At 48.3% G+C, this 19,494-nt stretch overlaps 5 protein-coding genes across 5 annotated transcripts; 1 reads left to right on the forward strand and 4 right to left on the reverse strand.

The window, feature by feature from the left end:
- Nucleotides 1-488: 488 nt before the first annotated feature.
- GGS22DRAFT_171071 (chloride channel) lies at nt 489-4,101 on the reverse strand. Its single transcript, XM_047962545.1, has 4 exons — nt 3,929-4,101; nt 2,894-3,711; nt 877-2,838; nt 489-825 (listed from the first exon to the last, which is right to left on the reverse strand). The coding sequence occupies exons 2-4, from the start codon at nt 3,488-3,490 to the stop codon at nt 763-765; spliced, it is 2,622 nt and encodes an 873-aa protein (XP_047815752.1). The 5' UTR covers nt 3,491-3,711; nt 3,929-4,101; the 3' UTR covers nt 489-762.
- Nucleotides 4,102-4,772: 671 nt separating this feature from the next.
- On the forward strand, nt 4,773-8,037 carry GGS22DRAFT_191643 (DUF1740-domain-containing protein; the record flags this gene model as incomplete). Its single annotated transcript, XM_047965150.1, has 2 exons — nt 4,773-7,414; nt 7,473-8,037. 2 exons carry the CDS (start codon nt 4,773-4,775, stop codon nt 8,035-8,037), a joined length of 3,207 nt encoding a protein of 1,068 aa, XP_047815753.1.
- A 574-nt stretch (nt 8,038-8,611) lies between these two features.
- GGS22DRAFT_181330 (glycoside hydrolase family 64 protein) lies at nt 8,612-9,952 on the reverse strand (the record flags this gene model as incomplete). The annotated part of the gene is made up of 2 exons (XM_047963854.1): nt 8,612-8,657; nt 8,694-9,952. The coding sequence occupies 2 exons, from the start codon at nt 9,950-9,952 to the stop codon at nt 8,612-8,614; spliced, it is 1,305 nt and encodes a 434-aa protein (XP_047815754.1).
- Nucleotides 9,953-12,763: 2,811 nt separating this feature from the next.
- Nucleotides 12,764-13,947, reverse strand: GGS22DRAFT_191645 (glycoside hydrolase family 16 protein; the record flags this gene model as incomplete). The annotated part of the gene is made up of 2 exons (XM_047965151.1): nt 12,764-13,387; nt 13,471-13,947. 2 exons carry the CDS (start codon nt 13,945-13,947, stop codon nt 12,764-12,766), a joined length of 1,101 nt encoding a protein of 366 aa, XP_047815755.1.
- A 624-nt stretch (nt 13,948-14,571) lies between these two features.
- On the reverse strand, nt 14,572-18,590 carry GGS22DRAFT_171112 (fungal-specific transcription factor domain-containing protein). Its single transcript, XM_047962546.1, has 3 exons — nt 17,908-18,590; nt 15,507-17,682; nt 14,572-15,450 (listed from the first exon to the last, which is right to left on the reverse strand). Exons 1-3 carry the CDS (start codon nt 18,071-18,073, stop codon nt 15,312-15,314), a joined length of 2,481 nt encoding a protein of 826 aa, XP_047815756.1. The 5' UTR covers nt 18,074-18,590; the 3' UTR covers nt 14,572-15,311.
- Nucleotides 18,591-19,494: the final 904 nt, after the last annotated feature.

The raw sequence follows: 19,494 nt of genomic DNA on the forward strand, positions 1-19,494 counted from the left end.
GTTAGGAATAGCTGCTGTCAGACAATCTTCAAGGCGTCAGCATGTTCTTATGAGTTGTGACTAGCAGTTCGTTATAGCATATTCTAATACCTCGACTTTTGCTGTCCGTGGATATGGGATGATAGTCTTGTATATCATATCATTTCGTGTACCTATCGGTACTTGGTAGTTTAGACCGCCGTATAACATGAGAACCGGCGGTAGTAGTCCAAGTAATATTACCTAAGCATGTGTTCATAAAACACGAATGCCGTAGGTGAACTTGCCTCGTTCCTCGTTCTATCTAACGCAGGCTGAAATGTAGGTGGTTGGTGTTGCGCCTCCAACGCCTCATGTCTTAGATCTCCGGAACTCCCCTCCATACACCGTAAGCTAGTTAGATTCGTCTTCCATCGACTAGGTCGAACCCTAGTTTGGACTTATCGTCTAGATGAGAGGTTCCTGTGTAATTTTTAGCATATAAAATTTCGCCTCTGGAACTATTAGTACGTGTCTGATAGTGGTAATATGGCATATCTGTAACTAAAGTTAAACCTCGAATTCGTCGGACGGCTAATGATGTTACAATAAACTAAACAAGACAATTCTAAAAGCAAGGCTATGCAACGGCGCCAAATTCCCATAGTAATGCGACATCTATCCAACAGCGTACTATGCCCCAGCCCTATATGTACCTGAAGAGCCTCGAGACAGCTTCGCGAAAATGTATATGTACCACCGAGCCCCGGGGAGGAAATGGAGGTCCCCGATAAAAAATGTCGCTTAGAGCTCGTGTTCCTTCTCCTCGAGTTCGCGCATGTACTTCACGAATCTCTTCTTGTGGGTCTGTACGATGTTAGCATGTGGCTGAGATAGCGACGTCATCATGAGACTTACCATCCCCGCATAACGCCCATCTTTCAGGACGCATATATATCGCAGACCGAGTTTAGCAAAGCATTCATACACTAGGTCCATCGGCGATTTGATATCCAAAGCGACGGGAGCAGGATCTATATAAGGCGTGAAGTCTGTAGGGTCTCGCTCTTCGGATTCTTCTTCATCTATGTTCGGTATACTCGCCATGAGACAAAGACTACTGCTCTCATCATTGAGATTATCCAAGGCATATTCTAAGTCGGGAGCGGGAATCAAACCGACGAGAATGTTATCTCTGAGTATCGGAAGACCGCCGTCCAACTCTCCAGCCCGGTGAAGAAGGTCCAATTTAGTACGAAGTTTTGTGGCTGGGACCAAAGGTGAGGCACTGATATCAATGACGCGCTCGTGGCGAAAGCGCGGGACAATATCCGCAAGATCAGAAGTGAATATGGGCTTATGTTTGTTGTCCAGATACGGATAAGCATTCATGTTCGTGAGCAGGTCGTAGATACTAAGCGGTTCCAAGGCGTCCGCTGTCCACTTAGCAACGAGAATAGCCAAAGAAAAAGGCAAGACATAATCCAAACTTCCGGTAAGCTCGAAGAGGATGACGGCTAGGGTAACGGATAATCTTGTTACGCCACACATTGTCGAACCTGCAGCAATGAGCCCATATACACCTGGTTGTACGCATGTCGATTCTTGGAGAAGGGGACAGCTTCCCCATATACTCCAGTGCGGAAACCGAAGTACTATCCATTGCATCAGATGGCCGACGATTCTCCCCATAAGACCACCGACGACCATAGAAGGGACATAGATGCCTGCAGGGACTTTGATGCCGAACGTGATGGTTGTCAAGAAGCCCTTGATGATAAACGCAGCAAGCAGCATGCGAATAATACCGGGTATCTCGTCAATGTTTGAAGGGCAGAGGCCTAATTCGTCGTCTCTGCTATCATCTTGGCAAGGCGCTGCAAGATTCAGTAAGAGCTTCGCGACGGGAAGCTTGGTCAAGGTATTCCAATAACCGATAAGTCCTGTGACCAGGGCTACCAGGACGACCTCGAGAAGCGGATATTTCTTAATGGCTGGGATCTTGCGGAAGGATAGAGCCCAACGGCGCGATGCTTTGATGAACAAAGCCCCAAAAGCACCACCCAATACACCTACTAGGATGAAGCCGGCCAATTCGAACCATTCCCAGTCGATTTTATAACGGACCTCGAACATAACGATCTTCTGTGTACCATAGGGGTTAAGGAATTTCAAGGACAGAGCCGCGACGATACAGCAAAAGAAGGTGCGGAAAAGCGTCTTTGCTGGGAAATAATAGGCAACCTCCTCAAGACCGAATAGGACACCACCGAGAGGGGCCCCAAAAGCAACAACAACACCTGCTGCGGCTGCAGCGGATAGTACTTCGCGCCTTTTGCCATCGTTGCGGTCGTATTTGGCGAAAATTCGACAGCAGATGTTGCCGATACAAGTTGCGATATGAACGTAGGGACCCTCCTTACCAAGACTCAACCCTGAAGCTACACTCAAGATTAAACCTACCGATTTAATGATGAGAGTTTTCAAGCCAAGAAAGCCGTGTAAAACGAATCCACTGAGAATAACGCGAACTTCAGCTACACCACTGCCGGCTGCGGAATAGTATACCATCGAACTCGAAGAATCAACGGGCTCCGGGCGAACCTCTCTTGGACTAATATTCCCATCATCCTCATCCTCGTTATCGTCCGATGGTTGACGGGAATAATCTGCAGCTAGGTTCTCATCCAATGTCGACATTCGGTACGCCGAAGGAACCACGGTTTTAGTTGATAAAGTAAGCAGACAAGACGAAACCGAGAGGATAAGAACGGCGAGGACATAGATTCCAAAGTCTGTCCATTTGTTTCCAAACGGATGACCACCGAGAACCTCTGACCAAGATCGCCAATCAGTACACGGTCCATGGGGACAACATCTCTGTGAATATTATTAGCCACCATGCGTTCACAACAGAGCAAAACAACATTATTACCTTTTCTCTTAGGTACCACCCTCGCGTACAGTACCCATCCTTGAAATCGAAGATGGTAGTCTCAGCTACATTCACACAATATGCGAGCAGAGCTACCAGAACGCCGACTAAGGCGCTTAATATCCAGCCCTGAGCACCGTCAAACAAGACGATGAGCCTCCCCACAAAGTCCTTCCGACTACGTAGTTGTTTTACCCGATAGGCGTCGGCTATGCTGTCGTGTACCCAGTCGGTCGAGGTAAACTGATCATACCATATCCGGTCGTCCGCGATAAGAGAGCTTTTCGACTCGGTCATAGGGTCCTGGCGATCAGAAAGTGCCTGCACTAAGCGCTGCCCCCATGATTCATGGCGGGAATGATATCGTGAACCGTGGGGCGTCCCGGCGTAGCTATGATTTCTCGATAGATATGTTCTCGGGCTACCTACGGGACTTTGGATACGGACGTGGGAGTGCGAAGGGCGTAGAAGAGAGGTATTCTCGTCGGGGGTTTCAGATAATGAGTGCCGTCTACTTCTTCTTGCATGGTGGCGTGAATATGTAGGAGAGACGGGAACCGATAGGGTCGGGTCGTCGTGCGAAGGCGTATTGGCCATTGCGGATAGTCGAGAGCGACTTCGGAACTGTTCAAATCGAAGAGCGTGGGGTAGGAGATAGGGGTGGACTCGTCTTAGGCATCATGAGCGCGAAGGAGGCAGCGGGCGATGTGCATTGTCGGCTTGGTTGGTCGGGATGAGACACGGTTAATGGCAAGCACATAGGAAGTTAGGTAGATGAAGAAGCTCGGGAGTAGGTTAAGCGCGAATTCGAAGAGATCCTTATATTCCAGGTTATTAGTAGACTAATACTAAGTAGTAGTATTGCATTTTGATGTACAATACATATGGGTAGGGGGTCGTCAGCAGCTCCCGGGGGGACATCGTAGGTGGAGACACCGATGGCGTCTTATTAAGAGGTTGCTACAACTCGCTGCATTTTTCCTCCCTGTCTTTCCAACAACTTCGAATTCGACAAAGGAGAATCAGGGAATCCACCTTAACAACTTAGAATAACCCACAAACCCCAGAATCAACTGACAACCACCTAGTCTGTGTTACCATATTAGATTGTTAACTCTAACTTTAGTTAAAATCTTGTAATGATGGTTGTGAGGGTAGGAAGGAGCTAACTGAGGTCAGATGGAGGTTTAGTGGATCCCACAAGAATCCCAAGCTCTGAATTCGTTTGTCAATGTTGGACACAAAGCAGGCCACATGCAAATTATATCATTGTGGGTCGTCCTAGATCGCTGCTACCACATCGTTATCGGTGCATGTAAGTACTGTACTTCGGGCGTTACGTACATCTGTACCACCTTCGTAAATTTACGGGCGTGACACCAGCCCGGATACTGTACGTGTGTACTGTACAACAGCCCTTGATCTGCCGTGAGCAGCATGAGAAGGTGAAACGTGCTGCTAAAAGCCGATCTTCAGCGCCGCGTCTTGTCGCTAAAGTCGCTAAAGCTGCCTGACTTTCTACAAGCCACGCGCGGAAGGAGCGTATCCCGCTAGTAAACTAAGGTACTTAGGTACATTAGCGTTCCCACAGGCTGATCCAATATTCGACATCTTCAACATTAATTCGAGATATCGCGTTACAGTACATTAGTAACTATTAACGTCGCACACGCTACAAATTTACCTATGTATGACATCTTACTGCTAAGTGGAACACCTGGAACCTAGGCGACGAGCTTAGTAAATCAACTGGGTAACTCAGAGAACGCGGCTGAAAAGTTAGTCGCGTTACCAACCTTTGACATCTCATCTGTGGTACCTTGCTAAGGGTACGATTGAGATTTCAACAAGAATGGATATGAGTTAACATCTACTCGAAATGTCATCTAAACAGGGGAAGAGTTTAGCTGTGCCGAAATTTGGCTCTTTCAAGCCCAAACCTGAGCCAACACAAATCCAACCAAATAATGAAGATGATAAACCAAGACAACATGACGAACGCCATATTTCTCGAAAAGAAAACACCCGCCATTCTTTAGCAGGTAAATCTGATCAGCATGATAGTGCCCACACTCATGAAATCTCATATCGTCCATCCCCGTCGGAACAAGCAAAAGATGGTCTATTCATTTATGACAAACGAGGTGATACCTTAATTAGGAGGTATGGTAGTATCAACCGTCGTGACGTTCCCAACTACCGCCGTTTTGGATCCGGTCGTATTCTTGGAGTCGATGGCTATATGATAATCGATCATACCAAGAGCTATGATGAGTTCTTCATATTAACTCATCATGAAACCCGTTCCCTGCTTAGTAGTGACAGAAAGACCCTCTTAGCTAAAGGTCATCTTAAATCTCAACCTATCAGGGTTCGACGGGAACAGTCACAGACAGTGTCAGGGTCTGAGGATTTTGTACCTCTTAAATCTTCAAGGAAACGAAAGCGAGCCGGTTCCGAACCAGAGAGTTCGTCGAGCGAGGAAGAGCAGTCGTATAGATCAATCCATGGGAAAAGCAAGAATCATGAGCATTACGATAGTGATGTGGACTATGACAGTGACACCTCTACAGGCCCAAGGGATCTCGAATTGGATGATCCTATAAATTTGAAGTCGGTTGAGTTATCTAGGGCAGTACGAGACCATCCCGAAGATATCGACGCCTGGTTTAAGTTAGTCGATCATCAAGACACGCTTCTGCGAGTAGGCGCTCAACATGAGCGCCACCCAACTACAGCAGAAGTCAGAAGCTTTGCTGATATCAAATTATCAATGCTCCAGCAGGCATATTCTCACGCAACAACTAATTTACAACGAGAGAAGTTACAGTTAAGAATCATGCGAGAAGGTTCAAAAGTGTGGGACGCCAAGGTCCTTACAAAACGATGGGACGAAGCATTCGAGAAGCACGGAACTAGTTTTGGGTTGTGGAGGGAACATACAAATTTCGAACAGACGAGGCTGTCAACTTTCCAGTACGAGAAGATCAAGAAACTCTATGTTGAGCGATTACGGTACTTGGAATCAGAGGTTTCGAATAAAGAATCACATTCAGATCGTATTCAAATCTATGAACATATGATATATGTGTTCCTTAGGGCCACACGATTCATCTCAGATGCCGGATTTAGAGATCTTGCCACAGCAGCATGGCAAGCTACACTAGAATTGACATTTTCCCGGCCCTCGACTCTAACGGAACAATCTGATATCGGAATACCATCTAGCTTCCAAGAATTTTGGGACAGCGAAGTGCCGCGGATAGGAGAGGAATTAGCTCAGGGATGGGCTGTTTTTGAACAGAATAGTGGGACACAGGAACCTCCCGAGCCTAAAGGTTCAGACAGATGGTCACCACCAAATACTCGAGATGGGTATAAAGCATGGTCAGCTATCGAGCAACATAAAGCTCGATCTGCTACGAATCCCGCGCGCACCTTAGATGACGGAGCAGAGGACGACCCATTTCGAGTCGTCATGTTTGCGGATATCCAGGATATACTTTTATATCTTCCTACAGAAGTTATTCCTGATATTCAGAATCAATTACTAGATGCATTCTTGATATTTTGCCAGTTACCTCCCGCACACTGTTCTAGTAACATCGTTCTGGACATGGTTTTAGATGATTTCCTTATTCGCAGTTCAGCGAAACTCATCGTCACAGAGGCTGCACCGGATCTAGCTACAGATTCTGAAGGACAAGACAAAAAGCTGCCAGAATTTCCGCACGACTACCAACATATGGTTACTACTCCGGAAATACTCTTCCCAACGCCACATTGGTTTAAGTTGATGAAGAATATTCGGGATGACGTTCCCACCGACCAATATCACTGGATTTCGATTACATTGAAGCAACTTGTCCGTACATTTGGGATCCGTGAGCTTGCTCCGTACTATCTCGCTTTCGAGTCTATAAACGATCCAGGAAACGAGAAGAAAACGGCCAAGGCTCTCTTAAAGCAGAATCCATCAAATGTCGTTCTGTATCGGGGCTACTCAATACTGGAATGGACTAAGGGCAATAAGGACGTCGCTCGCAATACCATAGCTGCTGCGATGGGTTTAACAACAATCTCACCTCGCGATAAGCTTTCTTTAAGCATTGCTGCAGCGTGGATGGAAATTGAAGACCACAATTTGGCCAAGGGGACACTTCAGTTATGTGCCTTGTCAGGCGATAATTCTGCAACAGCGATATTACAAAATACATCTGCCTCCACGGCGCAAATTCTCAAAACTAGACAGTTTCTGTCATCAAACCGAGACTATCTACTATCATCAGGAAATGCGGAGGATGCTATCGTCTACGCCGAAGGTCTAGCTCTGCTCGAATACTTGACGCAACAAAGTAATAAGGAGCCTTCTGGTGGGTCCCAAGGAGATATTTGGTCTGCGATTTCGAGCATTTCAACTTTTTCGGATGAGTTAATTGCTCGTGAACTAGGAGATAGTTCTCCCCATGAGCAACTACTTCAGTTTGCTGCTCGTTTACTTTACCACTATGCTAGTCAAGGGTGAGTAGTCATTTCTAGGCACTTGCGGCAGATAAGAATTAACATATTATTCATATAGTCCTTTTAGATCCGGGTTCCTACGCGAGCAACTTACGAAATACATCAAATTCTTCCCCCAAAATACGATATTCCTCAGTCTATTCGCGTGGAGAGAGGCACGTCTGAGCATCGACGATAAAGTGCGCTCTATCCTCGACAAAGTTGTTCTAGTTGAACCACACGATTGTGTCAGCAGTCGGGTGTTCGCCATCCGCTACGAGTCGCGCACTGGCAACGTACACTCCACACGAGCAGCGTTCGAGCACGCCCTCGAGAGCGAGGTGTGTAAGAACCACCCCGGCTTGTGGATATCGTATATCAGGTTCTGTCACGACAATAAGCAGCTCCGATCCAAAGCCAAAAGCGTATTTTATCGAGCGATCCAACGTTGTCCGTGGTCGAAGGAAGTGTTTATGGAGGCGTTCGTCACGCTGCTTAGAGACATCGATTCATCCGAACTTAGGTCGGTCTATAATACGCTCTGCGAGAAGGGATTGAGGGTGCATGTCGAGATGGATGAATTTGTGGATAAATGGCGGCGGGAGCAGAAGGAAGGGAAGGGAAAGGATAGAGTTAGGAGATAGGTGTCCTTAAAAAACTAACAACCCTGAGTGGCAAATAATTAAGTAGAATAGCGCTGATAGAAGAGACATATCACGCAGATTTTACTACATTGCATAATTGTAGATATAAATAGGTAGACTATATACACGACTATCGTCGAAACCGAGTGACTATATACAGCAGTGACAACAACAATTAGGCCAGGACCACTAAGTCCTATCCGAAGGAGAAGGTAGTTAAATGCCCAGACAGCAACCTCACACGAATCCAATCTATCCTGTCTGTAACAGGATCCCAAGCCAATGCGAGAAAGCAGGGGGGCGAGACGAAGGAAACCCAGACAGAATGCAACCATGAATATGCAAACGACCAGAGTCGAAAAGAAGAAGAAGAGACGGGGTATGCAAGTACGAGAGATAAAAGCGACCGATCCAAGACACCGAATTCCATAAGTAACAGACGAATACATACCCCCCGACAACGCCAGGAGGAGATGGGTATGTATAGGTGATAAACCAAAAAGAACAAAATCAACGAAGGTCCGAACAGAACACCCTCCTTCCCTCCCCGTCCACCCACGATCCCCAACTCCCTCTACTTAGACCTAGTCTTAGCCTTCGTAGCCTTCGCAGTCTTCGCACTCCCAAGATGCAAAAGCTTCTTCAACCCCTCAAACCACGTCTTCAACTTCTCCCACACCCCACTCCCACTCCCACCGTCCCCTCCACCCCCATTCCCCGTATCCGGCGTCTTCTCCTTCCCATCCCCCCCCTTCGCAGGGCCATCACTCGCCGGCCCGCCCAACGTAACCGTCAACAGTTTCGGACTGCCATCAAACACGGTCCCCGCCGGATCCGGCTGCGTAGCGCCGGACGGAACCACATCATCGTACGGGAACGCGTACCCGCGATTATCGATATTCGTCTCGTGCACGATGCGCGCGTAGTGGTTCGTCGGGCTCGCCTTGTAGTAGTTCGCGACCTGCTCGCCGTCGGGCTGCTGGTCGTTCGCCATCAGCGTCGACCGGTTGAACGCGGCGGCGATGCGGGCGCCTAGCGCGCCCATCTCGTCCGATGTCGCGGCCGGGTAGTTCCCGAAAGGACCGGTGGAGCACGAGAATATGTCGCCGGCGGAGGGCCGCGCGAAGGAGCCGACGTTGGCGAATGTGATGGCGTCGTTTTGAACCCGGCCGGTCACTTTGCCCCATGAGGCTTGCGTGTCGATTGTTAGGTCTGCGGATGTGTATTTGCTCCATACTTGGTCGATGTAGGAGTCGAAGTACCCGTTGAAGAGCGTGTTGTCGCCGACGCGGGCACTGTTTGGGCTGAGTGCGCGCAGCACGCGGCCGTCGCTTGATTTGACGATCAACTTGTCCCATCCGGCGCCGTCGCTTGCGTTCTGCTGCGTCAGCTTGTCGACTACGGTCGCGAGGCCGTTTGCCGGCATGCCCTGCACCGTCTGTGTTGCGCCGGCGGTGTTGACGAGCTGAAGTGCGACGGGGATCGGGGGCACGAAGTCGACGTAGCTGATATTGACGAATAGCTGCTCGGTGTTGTATGTGAACTCGGCAAAGCCCCAGTCGATGGCGTAGTTGGGGTCCGCCGTGTTGGTCACGCTAGGCTCAACGATCGCCGGACCCGGGTTCACGAGGAAGGTCAGCTTAGTGCCACCGGTGCTGAACCAGATGCGACCACCCGCGATCTGCGGGATCGTGACCGTGGTTGTGGAACCAGCTGCGCCGAGAGGGATGGCGATGTCCTCGGTTAGGGCCGTCTGGGTTGCCGAGGGGTTGGCGGGCCGGTACACGGTCTTGCCATCAGCCTGGATGAATAGAGGCACATTGTTACTGTTGATGTCGAGACCGTTGATATACGCGTAGGCCTCGGACGAGCCCGTGTTATTCACGATAGCTATATCGGTCGTGGGGTTCGTCATATTGGCCGAGTTTTCGGGGGTTTTCCAATTATCTATTACGAAGCAATAAGGAGCGAGTGGCTCATGAGAAAATCATGAAGGACTGGAACCGATGGGTAACTTGAGATAGGCAACGTTTAACTATCTCGAAACGAGTGGAACTCCTCTGATTTTATGGTAAAATCAACCTAAGAAGAGGTTTCTAGGGATGCAAAAGTTCCAAGATTGGAGGGAAAGACTTGCGAGCATGTGCTCCACGATTCCTTGTTGGAGTGTGCAACCTGTGACCTTCGAGAAGCAAAGCGTAGAACATTAAGGAGAAGGGGGAGCCAACCGACTTTATGAGATGTAATTCTGTATACCTAGTACGTAAGTTAAAAACTGATTGTTCAATCAACGGTTCCTTGACGTAGGGCTTGTGAGCGATGCCTAAGATCATTTGATATCTACCGAGTTGCCCTAAACCAGTCCTCGGGTACCTGGAGTAGCTTCATGATCTGTGGAGACATCGCTGGCATAGACGATTGCTTTTGCTTAGGCCTCTTTCGCAGGCAACTTCCAACCAAGTTTTCGTAAGGGAGAGACATCATGTGTTGGGGATGTGACAAAATTCATGTGATAAGTGACTTGAACCAAGGAGAGTGTTCAAAATAGGGTCGTAACAATAAATAGCACAGCCTCTTTAAGCCACTGGAACCGAGAGCAAGAAAGAACATACGACATCGGAGTAATTATCCGGGAGTAGGGTACTAAAAATTGAAAAGATCTTCGGACTTCATGACGGGACGCCAAGTTATGCGAATTATTCAACAGGCTGTATACCCAGTAGCTAGGTAGGTAGCTGGGTAGCTGCTGGCCAGCTGATGAGACAAAAGCATGGCGGTGAAATAGTCATAGCTGAGAGACACAAAGAAAGAATGTGTTAGAAAGTATGGAGAAGAGTGTAGAACGTGAAGAATGACGTCTCATCCAAGAAAAAAAACCTTGATGCTAAGAGGGGTCATCGACCCTGTCCGGCGGTAAAGGAGGTAAAGGAGACAGAATAGAAGGCGGCATAATGAATGAAGGCTTGGAGAGCTGTTTCATTTCGGGGAACCAATAAATGCTTGTCAAACTGGTTGTGTGGTGGACACGCGCATTTATGTCTCGGAGGTTGCAGCCAAAGGAGAAATACGGCGAAGGCAGACGATGGGTCTTCCGGGGTTTGAAGTCGTCGGGCCGTGCCCGGCCGTCCACGTTAAAATTGTTGCTTAGTACCTCCCATACCTTCCACACTCCCATATGTACGTAAGAGAAATGCGGAGAGTCCACCATGAGTTGTCGTCGTACGAATGTATAAGGCTGCGGCCGATACACAAGATACACGAGAATCTTCGGGTATCTGGTACGTTTATAGGTCTGTTATGATGAGTCTATAACTATTAAAATCCATAATTAGTAGCCAACAAATAAAATAATTAATAACCAATAGGGGAGGTTCCATACCTAGCAAATACCTACATGAACTCCATCAACCGGTGGAAATTATCACAAGCCACTTGGATGCACAATTTTCAATATGTAGTAAGGTTGTTTAAGATCCGTCGGCACAATTCTTTAGATGTGGCGTAACGCCCTGTCTCTCAAATCTCCACGATCCATCCCATTTGATCGATCAAGTCTCCGAACCGTCAACCATCAACCATCAGCCAATCCGGTGAAATCTTGCAAAAAATAGCACCAACCCCTCTTTCCCCAATGACGTCCCCCCTTTACGTAGGTACCTAGCACAGTACATGACCACGCGCAGGTGGAGGGGATGGGGTATCGCAAAGGAGCAATCCGAATCGGGCAGGTGGAGAGCCGTGCCGCGCAATATGACTGGTAAACCTAAATATTAACTCTATATCCAAAGCTCGACTAAAATCCAAGTCTCTTCCTTCCTCCTTATTTCCTTACTAACATAGACACTTCTCCGCGCCCGGGTGACCCGCCCCGAGGTGGTGTGCGGGCTCCGCTCTTGGCTACTGTTCTCCTCCCTTTCTCTGTCTCTCTCTCTCTCTCCTATCCCAGAACTTCCTACCTACTCTCCAACAAAACCGTGACATTTGGGACGAGCGTGTCACGGTACACCAGCCTTACTGGCTCGGCCGAGGAGGGCATAATCCACGAAGCTAAAGGGCCTGAGCGGTGTCACCAGGAACTTATAACTGAAAGATCGACAAGCTTGGGTTCGTCCCGTTTCTGGTTGCGCACGTCTGTCTCGCGTCACGAGACGCTACTCTAGAAGGGAGGATGTGAGACATCTTTTTTCAGTTTTCTCATTTCTTTAATTTCCCAGATTACGAGATTACTAAAGATATTTAGCGAAGCTGAAATTTCTAACCTAGATAGATCGTATGATTACTAGAGACTGACCTTAGCAGTATAGTCTTCCTTGATTTTAGGTACCTGTGTCAAGACGCCTAGTTTAGTCGATGAGCAACACATCACCTAATTCCCAAGGCCTCATTCCCTTTCACATCTTACAGTACCTAGTCAGCGTGAACATACTAAAATTGTAATATAGACCGCATTCTGCCTCTCCACGAAGCCCCTGGGTATCTAACCTGGCCCTGGACGAAGCAGAAAAGCTAAATAAATACATGCGAACGTGAATCAATAACTGACCTATTCCCCACACCCGTCCTCACGCAGCCCTAAAGGATATCATAGACCAAAAGCGATAGGTAAACCCCCTATCATAGACATAATGCTGCGACACTCTTGCCCAATCCATCTTCGCTCATATCACATCCTTTCGATAACAACATGAAGCCCTGAATGGCTACCTAGTACTTTCATAGCCGCCTTCTATATCCTAACCATCCACGCACTAGTTGCCAGAACCGCAGCGAATAGGAGTGACCACCATTGTCTCGATCGCCCCGAGGAATTCTCGTGGTATGTTGTTTGGTTGGGGGCCATGTTATCCGTGTTACTAAAGAAGAACGTGGCGTTATTCTCCGGGATAGCGCAGACCGCCGTAGAAGCCGACGGGTCTTTACAGCGCATCTGATAATCATTCTGTCGTGACTCCAAAGATGAGTTGAAATAGGCCTTCACATAGCTAACCGTGGTGGTAGCATCTGATTTCGGCGGTCCTTGGGACCAGCCTCCGTTGCCGTTGCTCCAGTGCGATACTTGCAGGTTGCCCGCGGTAGACGGTACTCCTGTTCCGTTCATCTCCGTAAGTAGCTCGGCGTCCGCGTAGAATAGTACTCGATCTGGTAGAAAGTCAATCCGATACTCGTGAAAAGCTGCTGTGGGGTCGAATGACAAGTTGATCTTCTTGAAATCGCCGGTTTTCGAAGCGTCAAACCCAGCATCTTTCGATTCTTGGGATTGCAAGACGAGATTAACAGGGAAGGTGTTGTTATTTCTATTAAACTCAGATGACAAGAATTCTATGTCAATCTCTTGAGTGTCGTTCATATACTGATGAGAATACTGTTAGCAAACCATTTCACTTTGTATCTTATTTGATATCGACTAGTTTCTCCGCAAAGAGGACTTCTTACCCAGAAGAAAGCACTACATGTTCCTGGAATATCGGTGACCTTTATGCCTGCCCTGAAAGTTCCGTGGAAGTAATGGGTGTCCGTTGTAGAAACATCGGCGCCGGTGACCATGCCATCCTCGATATCGCTCTTGACCACGAGATTGAGACCAGCGTCTCCTCCTTTGGTCCCAGATCCATCGAACACTTGCTCATTTGCAATATTATTTGATATCACATTTTGTGGTGTGTATGATTCGCCATAAGGACCTCGCGCAACGTCGCTAGACATGTTGAAGTCCTGTCGTGCCCATCCATATTCTCCATACTTCTGTGATCCGTCCGTGATATCCAAATGGACGAAGTCACTCTCTAATATATCTGTGAACAGATGTCTCTTATTATCAGAAGCCGTTATTATCGAGTATCCGCATTCGCAATCGGCCAGCACGAGATTAGAGAGTATGGTCAAGGAGGCCAGGAGACGTAGAGAAGTCATCGTGTGGTAGAGTATTCGCCGAGGCATCGCGGATTCGAAAAAGCACGCTCTGTGTAGTTGTCGACTAAGCAGGGTACCGGCGCAATATAACAGAAGCAAGGGATATCGTATTCGAAGGCTTGAGCAAAGGAGTGACCGAGAGAAAGCAAAGAACCGAGGCAAAATGAGGGTCTATAGTGAACTGAACCTGTCTAGTTTTAAAAGTTCATGTGAGACAAACACACTAAACAGATGAACGGCTATAAACAGCACATGCATCCCAAAAATAGGAAGGAGGCCACTAATGAAGGGAAGGAGAAATATCATTGTTAGAACTTGGTGTCCCTAGATATGCAGGTAGGAACGGTTGGCCGTCAAGAAAATAGTACCCCCGATATTTAAAGTAGGCGTTTTCTTAATCTGCCTTCAGTCATACGTTTGTAGAGAGGCTTGCAGGAAAGAACTAACGCCTCGACGGGTACCTGCAGCGCGCCGATAGGAAAGGAACATCGTGGCTTCATGATAGATGTATACGAATCCCTGCAATTTTTTACAAGCAAGGGATGATTACCTACCGCCTTCAATGTTATTGATAGGCACTGCAGCTCATGAAACTACTAGTTAGGTATCGAGTATATCACAAAGTTTTCATTGCGGAGAAGTGATTTATTGAATTCTGACGCGTGTTGTAGTATCTATAACTCGAAATGAACCACTTCCTATCGAACTAATTAATCAATTTGTTGCGAGTCATGTTTTCCGATTTGCCAGGCTCAAGTTTCCATCCTGAGATTCAAGTTCACTGGCTCTATTACATGACATGACGAGAAGACTTAAAAAAGGAAACGAGTTGTAGGAAGGAGAGGACGGAAAAATCGAGTCAAATGCAGACGAGCGAGTGCAAGGAAATCGGCGGATATAAAGACAGCCGGTAATTGTGAACGAGGTATCTGGCGGCGACGAAGAGTCGGAAAAAAGTTGAGAAAAGGCGACAGCAGCATTAAAATAGGGTAATTGCGCCGTAGCTAATAGAACAGAGAGGAAAAGAAGCTTCAATCATGGACCAGCCAGCCAACTGCATCAGACATTATATCGCGCGTATCACGCAGTTGCCCCCACCCCCTTTCCACTGGTCACCGAGAGAGCCACCCTATTCCAGGCCCCCCATTCCGGTAACGTCAGATGCAGATAGATGTCGGATGCAAACAGTATGAAAAGTAACGGATTCCCTTAGCAAAAACCCCCCCGCGCCGGACCATCCCTGATAGAGAGAAAAATAATTCAAGCGCAGTCGTAGGAGGTATATGCCATTAAGACTCTCCCACCCCGGACCTCCCCATTACTAGAGGAAGAACAAAGAAAATCGTAAGCCTCGTGAATAGTATTTAGTACACACTCTCCTCGTCGCCCCCTTGAGAAATCATAGAGGGTGTCGAGACGTTGGAAGACGCTTCAACATCGTCCACGTAGCCCACTAGGGCTTGAGAGTGAAGGCGGAAGGCTTCGCCCATTAGTCTTGTAATGCTATAGATACGAGTTAGTCTTAGTATATTATACGGAATATTAGATTGTCAACTTACCCCCAAACCACTACTTCGTCGAGCATGGAACCCCACAGATGCGCCACAGTAGAGCTGAGCTGTTGGGAATTCATAGCCCCTTCCGCATCCTTATCGAAAAGCATCCTAACCTTGAGATACATGGCCATCTCCTCCTCTGAGGCAGCTTCTTCGTCATGTTCCAGACGATACAACCAGAGAGTGAGGGTGATCATGAGATCCATGCCGCACAGAGGGTGTTCGATGCTCCAGTTGGTCGGAGATGTACGAGCGACCCAGCGTACGCCTTGACGGACAGCTGTTTCGATGCAGTTATAACATTCCTCGATCACCTTAATCATCTCACTAGAGCGCTTGACCCTATCACGCGCATTGGACATGGCAGCGGCGACCTCATAATGGTCATGATACCGAAGTGCTTCTTGTACCGTCTTCAAATCAACCTCTAATCGGAGTCGGGCGTTGCGAAACATTGCCTTGGCATTGAAGATTAAGGGGTGGCCCTTATGAGGTGCGCTTAGCGGGACCGCATCGGCCTCGGGCTCGCAGAGGTCCAGGGATTTCTCCCACGTCTCCAGAGCAAGTCGAAGCTTGTATTCGGTCACCACATCTTGCAAAGCCTCGGGGCTACGCTTGTGGTACCACACTTCTAAGAATAGGGCATTGATCATAACACGCGTCGCAAAAGCGCTGTACTTCAACGTCTCTCCCTGGAAGAGCTTCTCGTGGGCATCCATGAACGTAATGGCAGGGGAGGTCTTCAATTGCTCTTGCCAGGTGGCTTCATCTGTGACCTTGGAGTTCCAAAGCGCCTCTTGGGATGGAAGTTGAAGATTTTCGAACTCGTTGAAACTGATAGCAGGCGTGTGGTTGTAGGTCATTGTGAGCAGTCCGAAGAAGATATAGACAGCGTAGTACGTGCGACGGCAGCCTTCGTCCTCGATCCACTCATTTCGCGTAGGTTGCGCACCTTCGCGCCCATCTTGTCGAAGCTTCAACTCGTACCGGTTACCAGCGACCATGTTAGCCAACAAACTCTTGATCGAGCAAGCCCATTCAAGTCCCTTCGGGTCTCCACTCCAGCTGGCGAAGATCATGTTGAGAAGTGAGCCCTGCATGGTCCAGAGAGGGCATTTTCGAGAGCTGAAGTTCTCCTTGTTCTGCAAGAACTGATTTACCAATACCTTGGATCCAATGTGGAGCAGGTAGGCCTGGTCCTGGTCAAAGGCGTAAAGAGCACCAATTGATAGCACTGCAAGCAGTAACGCCGGTGATACCTGTGTCACGTTGAAGGACGCAGGATGCAAGAACGGTAAGTGGTGATGAAAGAGCGTAAAATACGTTGATAGATAACGATTCAAGGACGATAAGTTGGGAACACGGAAACCTTCCGGAATCGCACGTTCGCTATCATGTGCTCGAATATTGTCTAGAAGTATGTTGCGCTCTTCGTCGCTGTGGACGCGAGGAATGTTGAAGCCCGCCGAGTTCTGAGGCGGATTAGTGTATGCGCTTTTTGTGTGAGTTGTAGATAATGCGTTCAGGGCCGCTGGGCCATTGCTGAAAGGGGGTAACGGATCTACCACGGACTGCGGCGCAGGTATAAAATCGTTGTAGGTGAGACCAGGAGAAGGGGGCGAAAGGCTGGGTTGGGCCTGAATGGCACTCACATTGGCAAAGGGATGTTGCGGATCGAACGAAGCGGATGCACTTGATGCGGCAGAGTGAGCTTTGGCATCCATCGTTGTCTGCGAAGCGAACGCATCCCAAGGGGCACTGGTAGGTAGCGTGGCAGCACTAGAAGCATAATTGACCGCGGGATCCACCATAGGAGGGCCGGTGGGAGTGTAGGACATCGAAGGGCCAGATTCGTATGCGCTTGCATTGTCGTGCATCATCGCCTTATGATGAAGGTCCGCGACTAGCATAGCAGCATGTTCGACATCGAAGGCTCCTTCGCTACTAGCTTCGATCTGTTCACTAAGGGTCGAGGCGTCGATGGCAATAGAAGACTTTGAAGGTCCGTTGACAGCTCTTGACTTGGATACACCATTGGCGCCAGCGCGACGTTTTCCATCGCTGTGGAGAGGAACACCTCCATCCTTAGCATGAACTGTTCGGTCGTGTCGGAGAAGTAAGTCGCGTCGTACGAAGGTACTTCGGCACTTCATACATTTGAACGGGCGCTCTTTCGTATCTATCATTTATCAAGTCAGCATTTGGCAAGCTAGAGGTAGATCAACATAGGTTGCATCAAATCAGAGTGATTGAAGGCGTTGAGGGGTAGCTGATTTGCGACGAGGGGGACGGGGGGCGGAACAAAGAACGATTGACGGGACACAGAGGAGGGGCTTTTTTTGGAGGGCGGTTGGAAAGGGATTGGGGACGAATTGGGGGACGAATTGGAATTCGCGCCACATACGCGATCGTTCATGTCTACTTCGATGTTCGCTTCTGCTAAATGCCCTGTTGCAAAACTGGCACTTGTACTTCCTTTCTGGTTGCGCGAGAGAGGGTTTTCGGGTGGCCGGAGTCGATGAGGCAGAGGCGGAGGTGGTAGGAAGGACTGCCACGTTCGCGCCAGGCATCTTGAATAATGATTGTCGCGTTGGTCGGGTTAAGGTCTGCGATGATTGTGGGTGATGTGAAAGAGGAAAAGGTATTCCAATTCAGTGGGCTTCTTCGCTTTTGTTGACAACGTCTATGCGGTCGACACTCCGAAAACTTGGGCAGTTATTGTTGAGTTGACCCTTTCACAGGCTGATAGTTGAAATCGCCTGGCTCCTCGCTCGCACACGCGCTCTCCCGTGGGATTTAAAGTGTGTCTTCTTGACTAGATTGTTGATAGTGGATCATTTGTATCGATATAGGAATCATAGAATAGACTGTGTTTTAATAAGTGACGGCCAAGGCCGGGGAAATAATCTCGAAGCACAAAAAGTGTTCGAGCTGATGCAGTCGTCTATAAAAATTGACGATGCAAGTAAGTAATCAACGATGCGCGGGTTGCGACCGTTAAAAACTAAGGAGGGGTTCGAGGGGTGATAGGACGTTTGATGGAGGATGAAAGTATGAAGTTGGGAATTTTAGAAAAAAAGGAGGGGGGAAGGGATGAGGAAAGAGGGACAATGCCGGGTCAAAATGAGGGAGGGAAAATTGAATGCGCTGTGCTTTCGTTGTGCTGTGCTATGCAAAGGTGGCTAGTGACTAGTGCAGGGAGGGGAACAACAAGTCGGGTAGGTGGGTTGGTTTAGAATTGGGAATTTGGCACTTGGAGCTTAGAAACAAAATACAAAGGTACGTACCTTTCTACCGCGTAACTGACGAGTCTCGACACGCTGCGCTATGGTACTATGCTATGTACTATGCTAGAAATTAAAGCGGCTGGTACGACGAGAGATAAGTAAAATGGTTGCTAATTCAGCGGGACCGACCAGTCGGATTGTCCAAAACAACTGTGGATAGGACGTGGGTTGGTAAGTAAGGTACATTAAAGCAGGTGAGGCGGTTGTGGCTTCCTTTGATTGAAAGTGGTTAAAAATGGTAAGTTACGAGTTACGCCGCAGGTAAAGTGGCCCGATCAGGTCAAGTGAGGTAAAGCAGGTAAAGGTAAAGTGGACGCGGGTCGGCTGCACGGGCTGCTAGAAGGTGGGTGCTTCTCGCGCTGTAATTACCTAGGCCGTTGCTGGGATACAGGCGGTGTTATGCAGGGTTTCCCAGGTACCTTGGCGGTGGGCTGCAAACTCTTTACAGGGCAGCTAGGGCCCCCGGGGATATGACTTTTTAGTGGAGATTAAGACTCTTGAAGCACCTATTTCTTAAGATATTTCCTCGCTTCGCTTCTTCGCTTCTCGATAGCCCCTCTAAGAATGGTAGATGCGGTGTGCAATCTAGAATATTTTATTCACACCGCTAATACAGATATGCTAATTCTGCATTGAATAGTTATTCTACGTGTTAAGTGTTATCAGATGGCGGTATGTTACGGCGGTTATGCAGTTGTAGTTGT

The sequence above is a fragment of the Annulohypoxylon maeteangense genome (genome assembly GCF_022496945.1).
Source record: "Annulohypoxylon maeteangense strain CBS 123835 unplaced genomic scaffold GGS22scaffold_17, whole genome shotgun sequence".
NCBI classification, from domain to species: domain Eukaryota; kingdom Fungi; phylum Ascomycota; class Sordariomycetes; order Xylariales; family Hypoxylaceae; genus Annulohypoxylon; species Annulohypoxylon maeteangense.

What these genes read in the sequence shown, in the direction of transcription:
- GGS22DRAFT_171071 (XM_047962545.1), bottom strand. Translation starts at nt 3,490, where the DNA reads ATGGCCAATACGCCTTCGCACGACGACCCGACCCTATCGGTTCCCGTC. An exon ending in GGTGGTACCTAAGAGAAAAG is followed by an intron (nt 2,839 to 2,893) that starts GTAATAATGTTG and finishes TAATATTCACAG; the next exon opens with AGATGTTGTCCCCATGGACC. An exon ending in ATGGGCGTTATGCGGGGATG is followed by an intron (nt 826 to 876) that starts GTAAGTCTCATG and finishes AACATCGTACAG; the next exon opens with ACCCACAAGAAGAGATTCGT.
- GGS22DRAFT_171112 (XM_047962546.1), bottom strand. Translation starts at nt 18,073, where the DNA reads ATGCCTGGCGCGAACGTGGCAGTCCTTCCTACCACCTCCGCCTCTGCC. An exon ending in AAGTAGACATGAACGATCGC is followed by an intron (nt 17,683 to 17,907) that starts GTATGTGGCGCG and finishes GATAAATGATAG; the next exon opens with ATACGAAAGAGCGCCCGTTC. An exon ending in GACGAAGTAGTGGTTTGGGG is followed by an intron (nt 15,451 to 15,506) that starts GTAAGTTGACAA and finishes TCGTATCTATAG; the next exon opens with CATTACAAGACTAATGGGCG.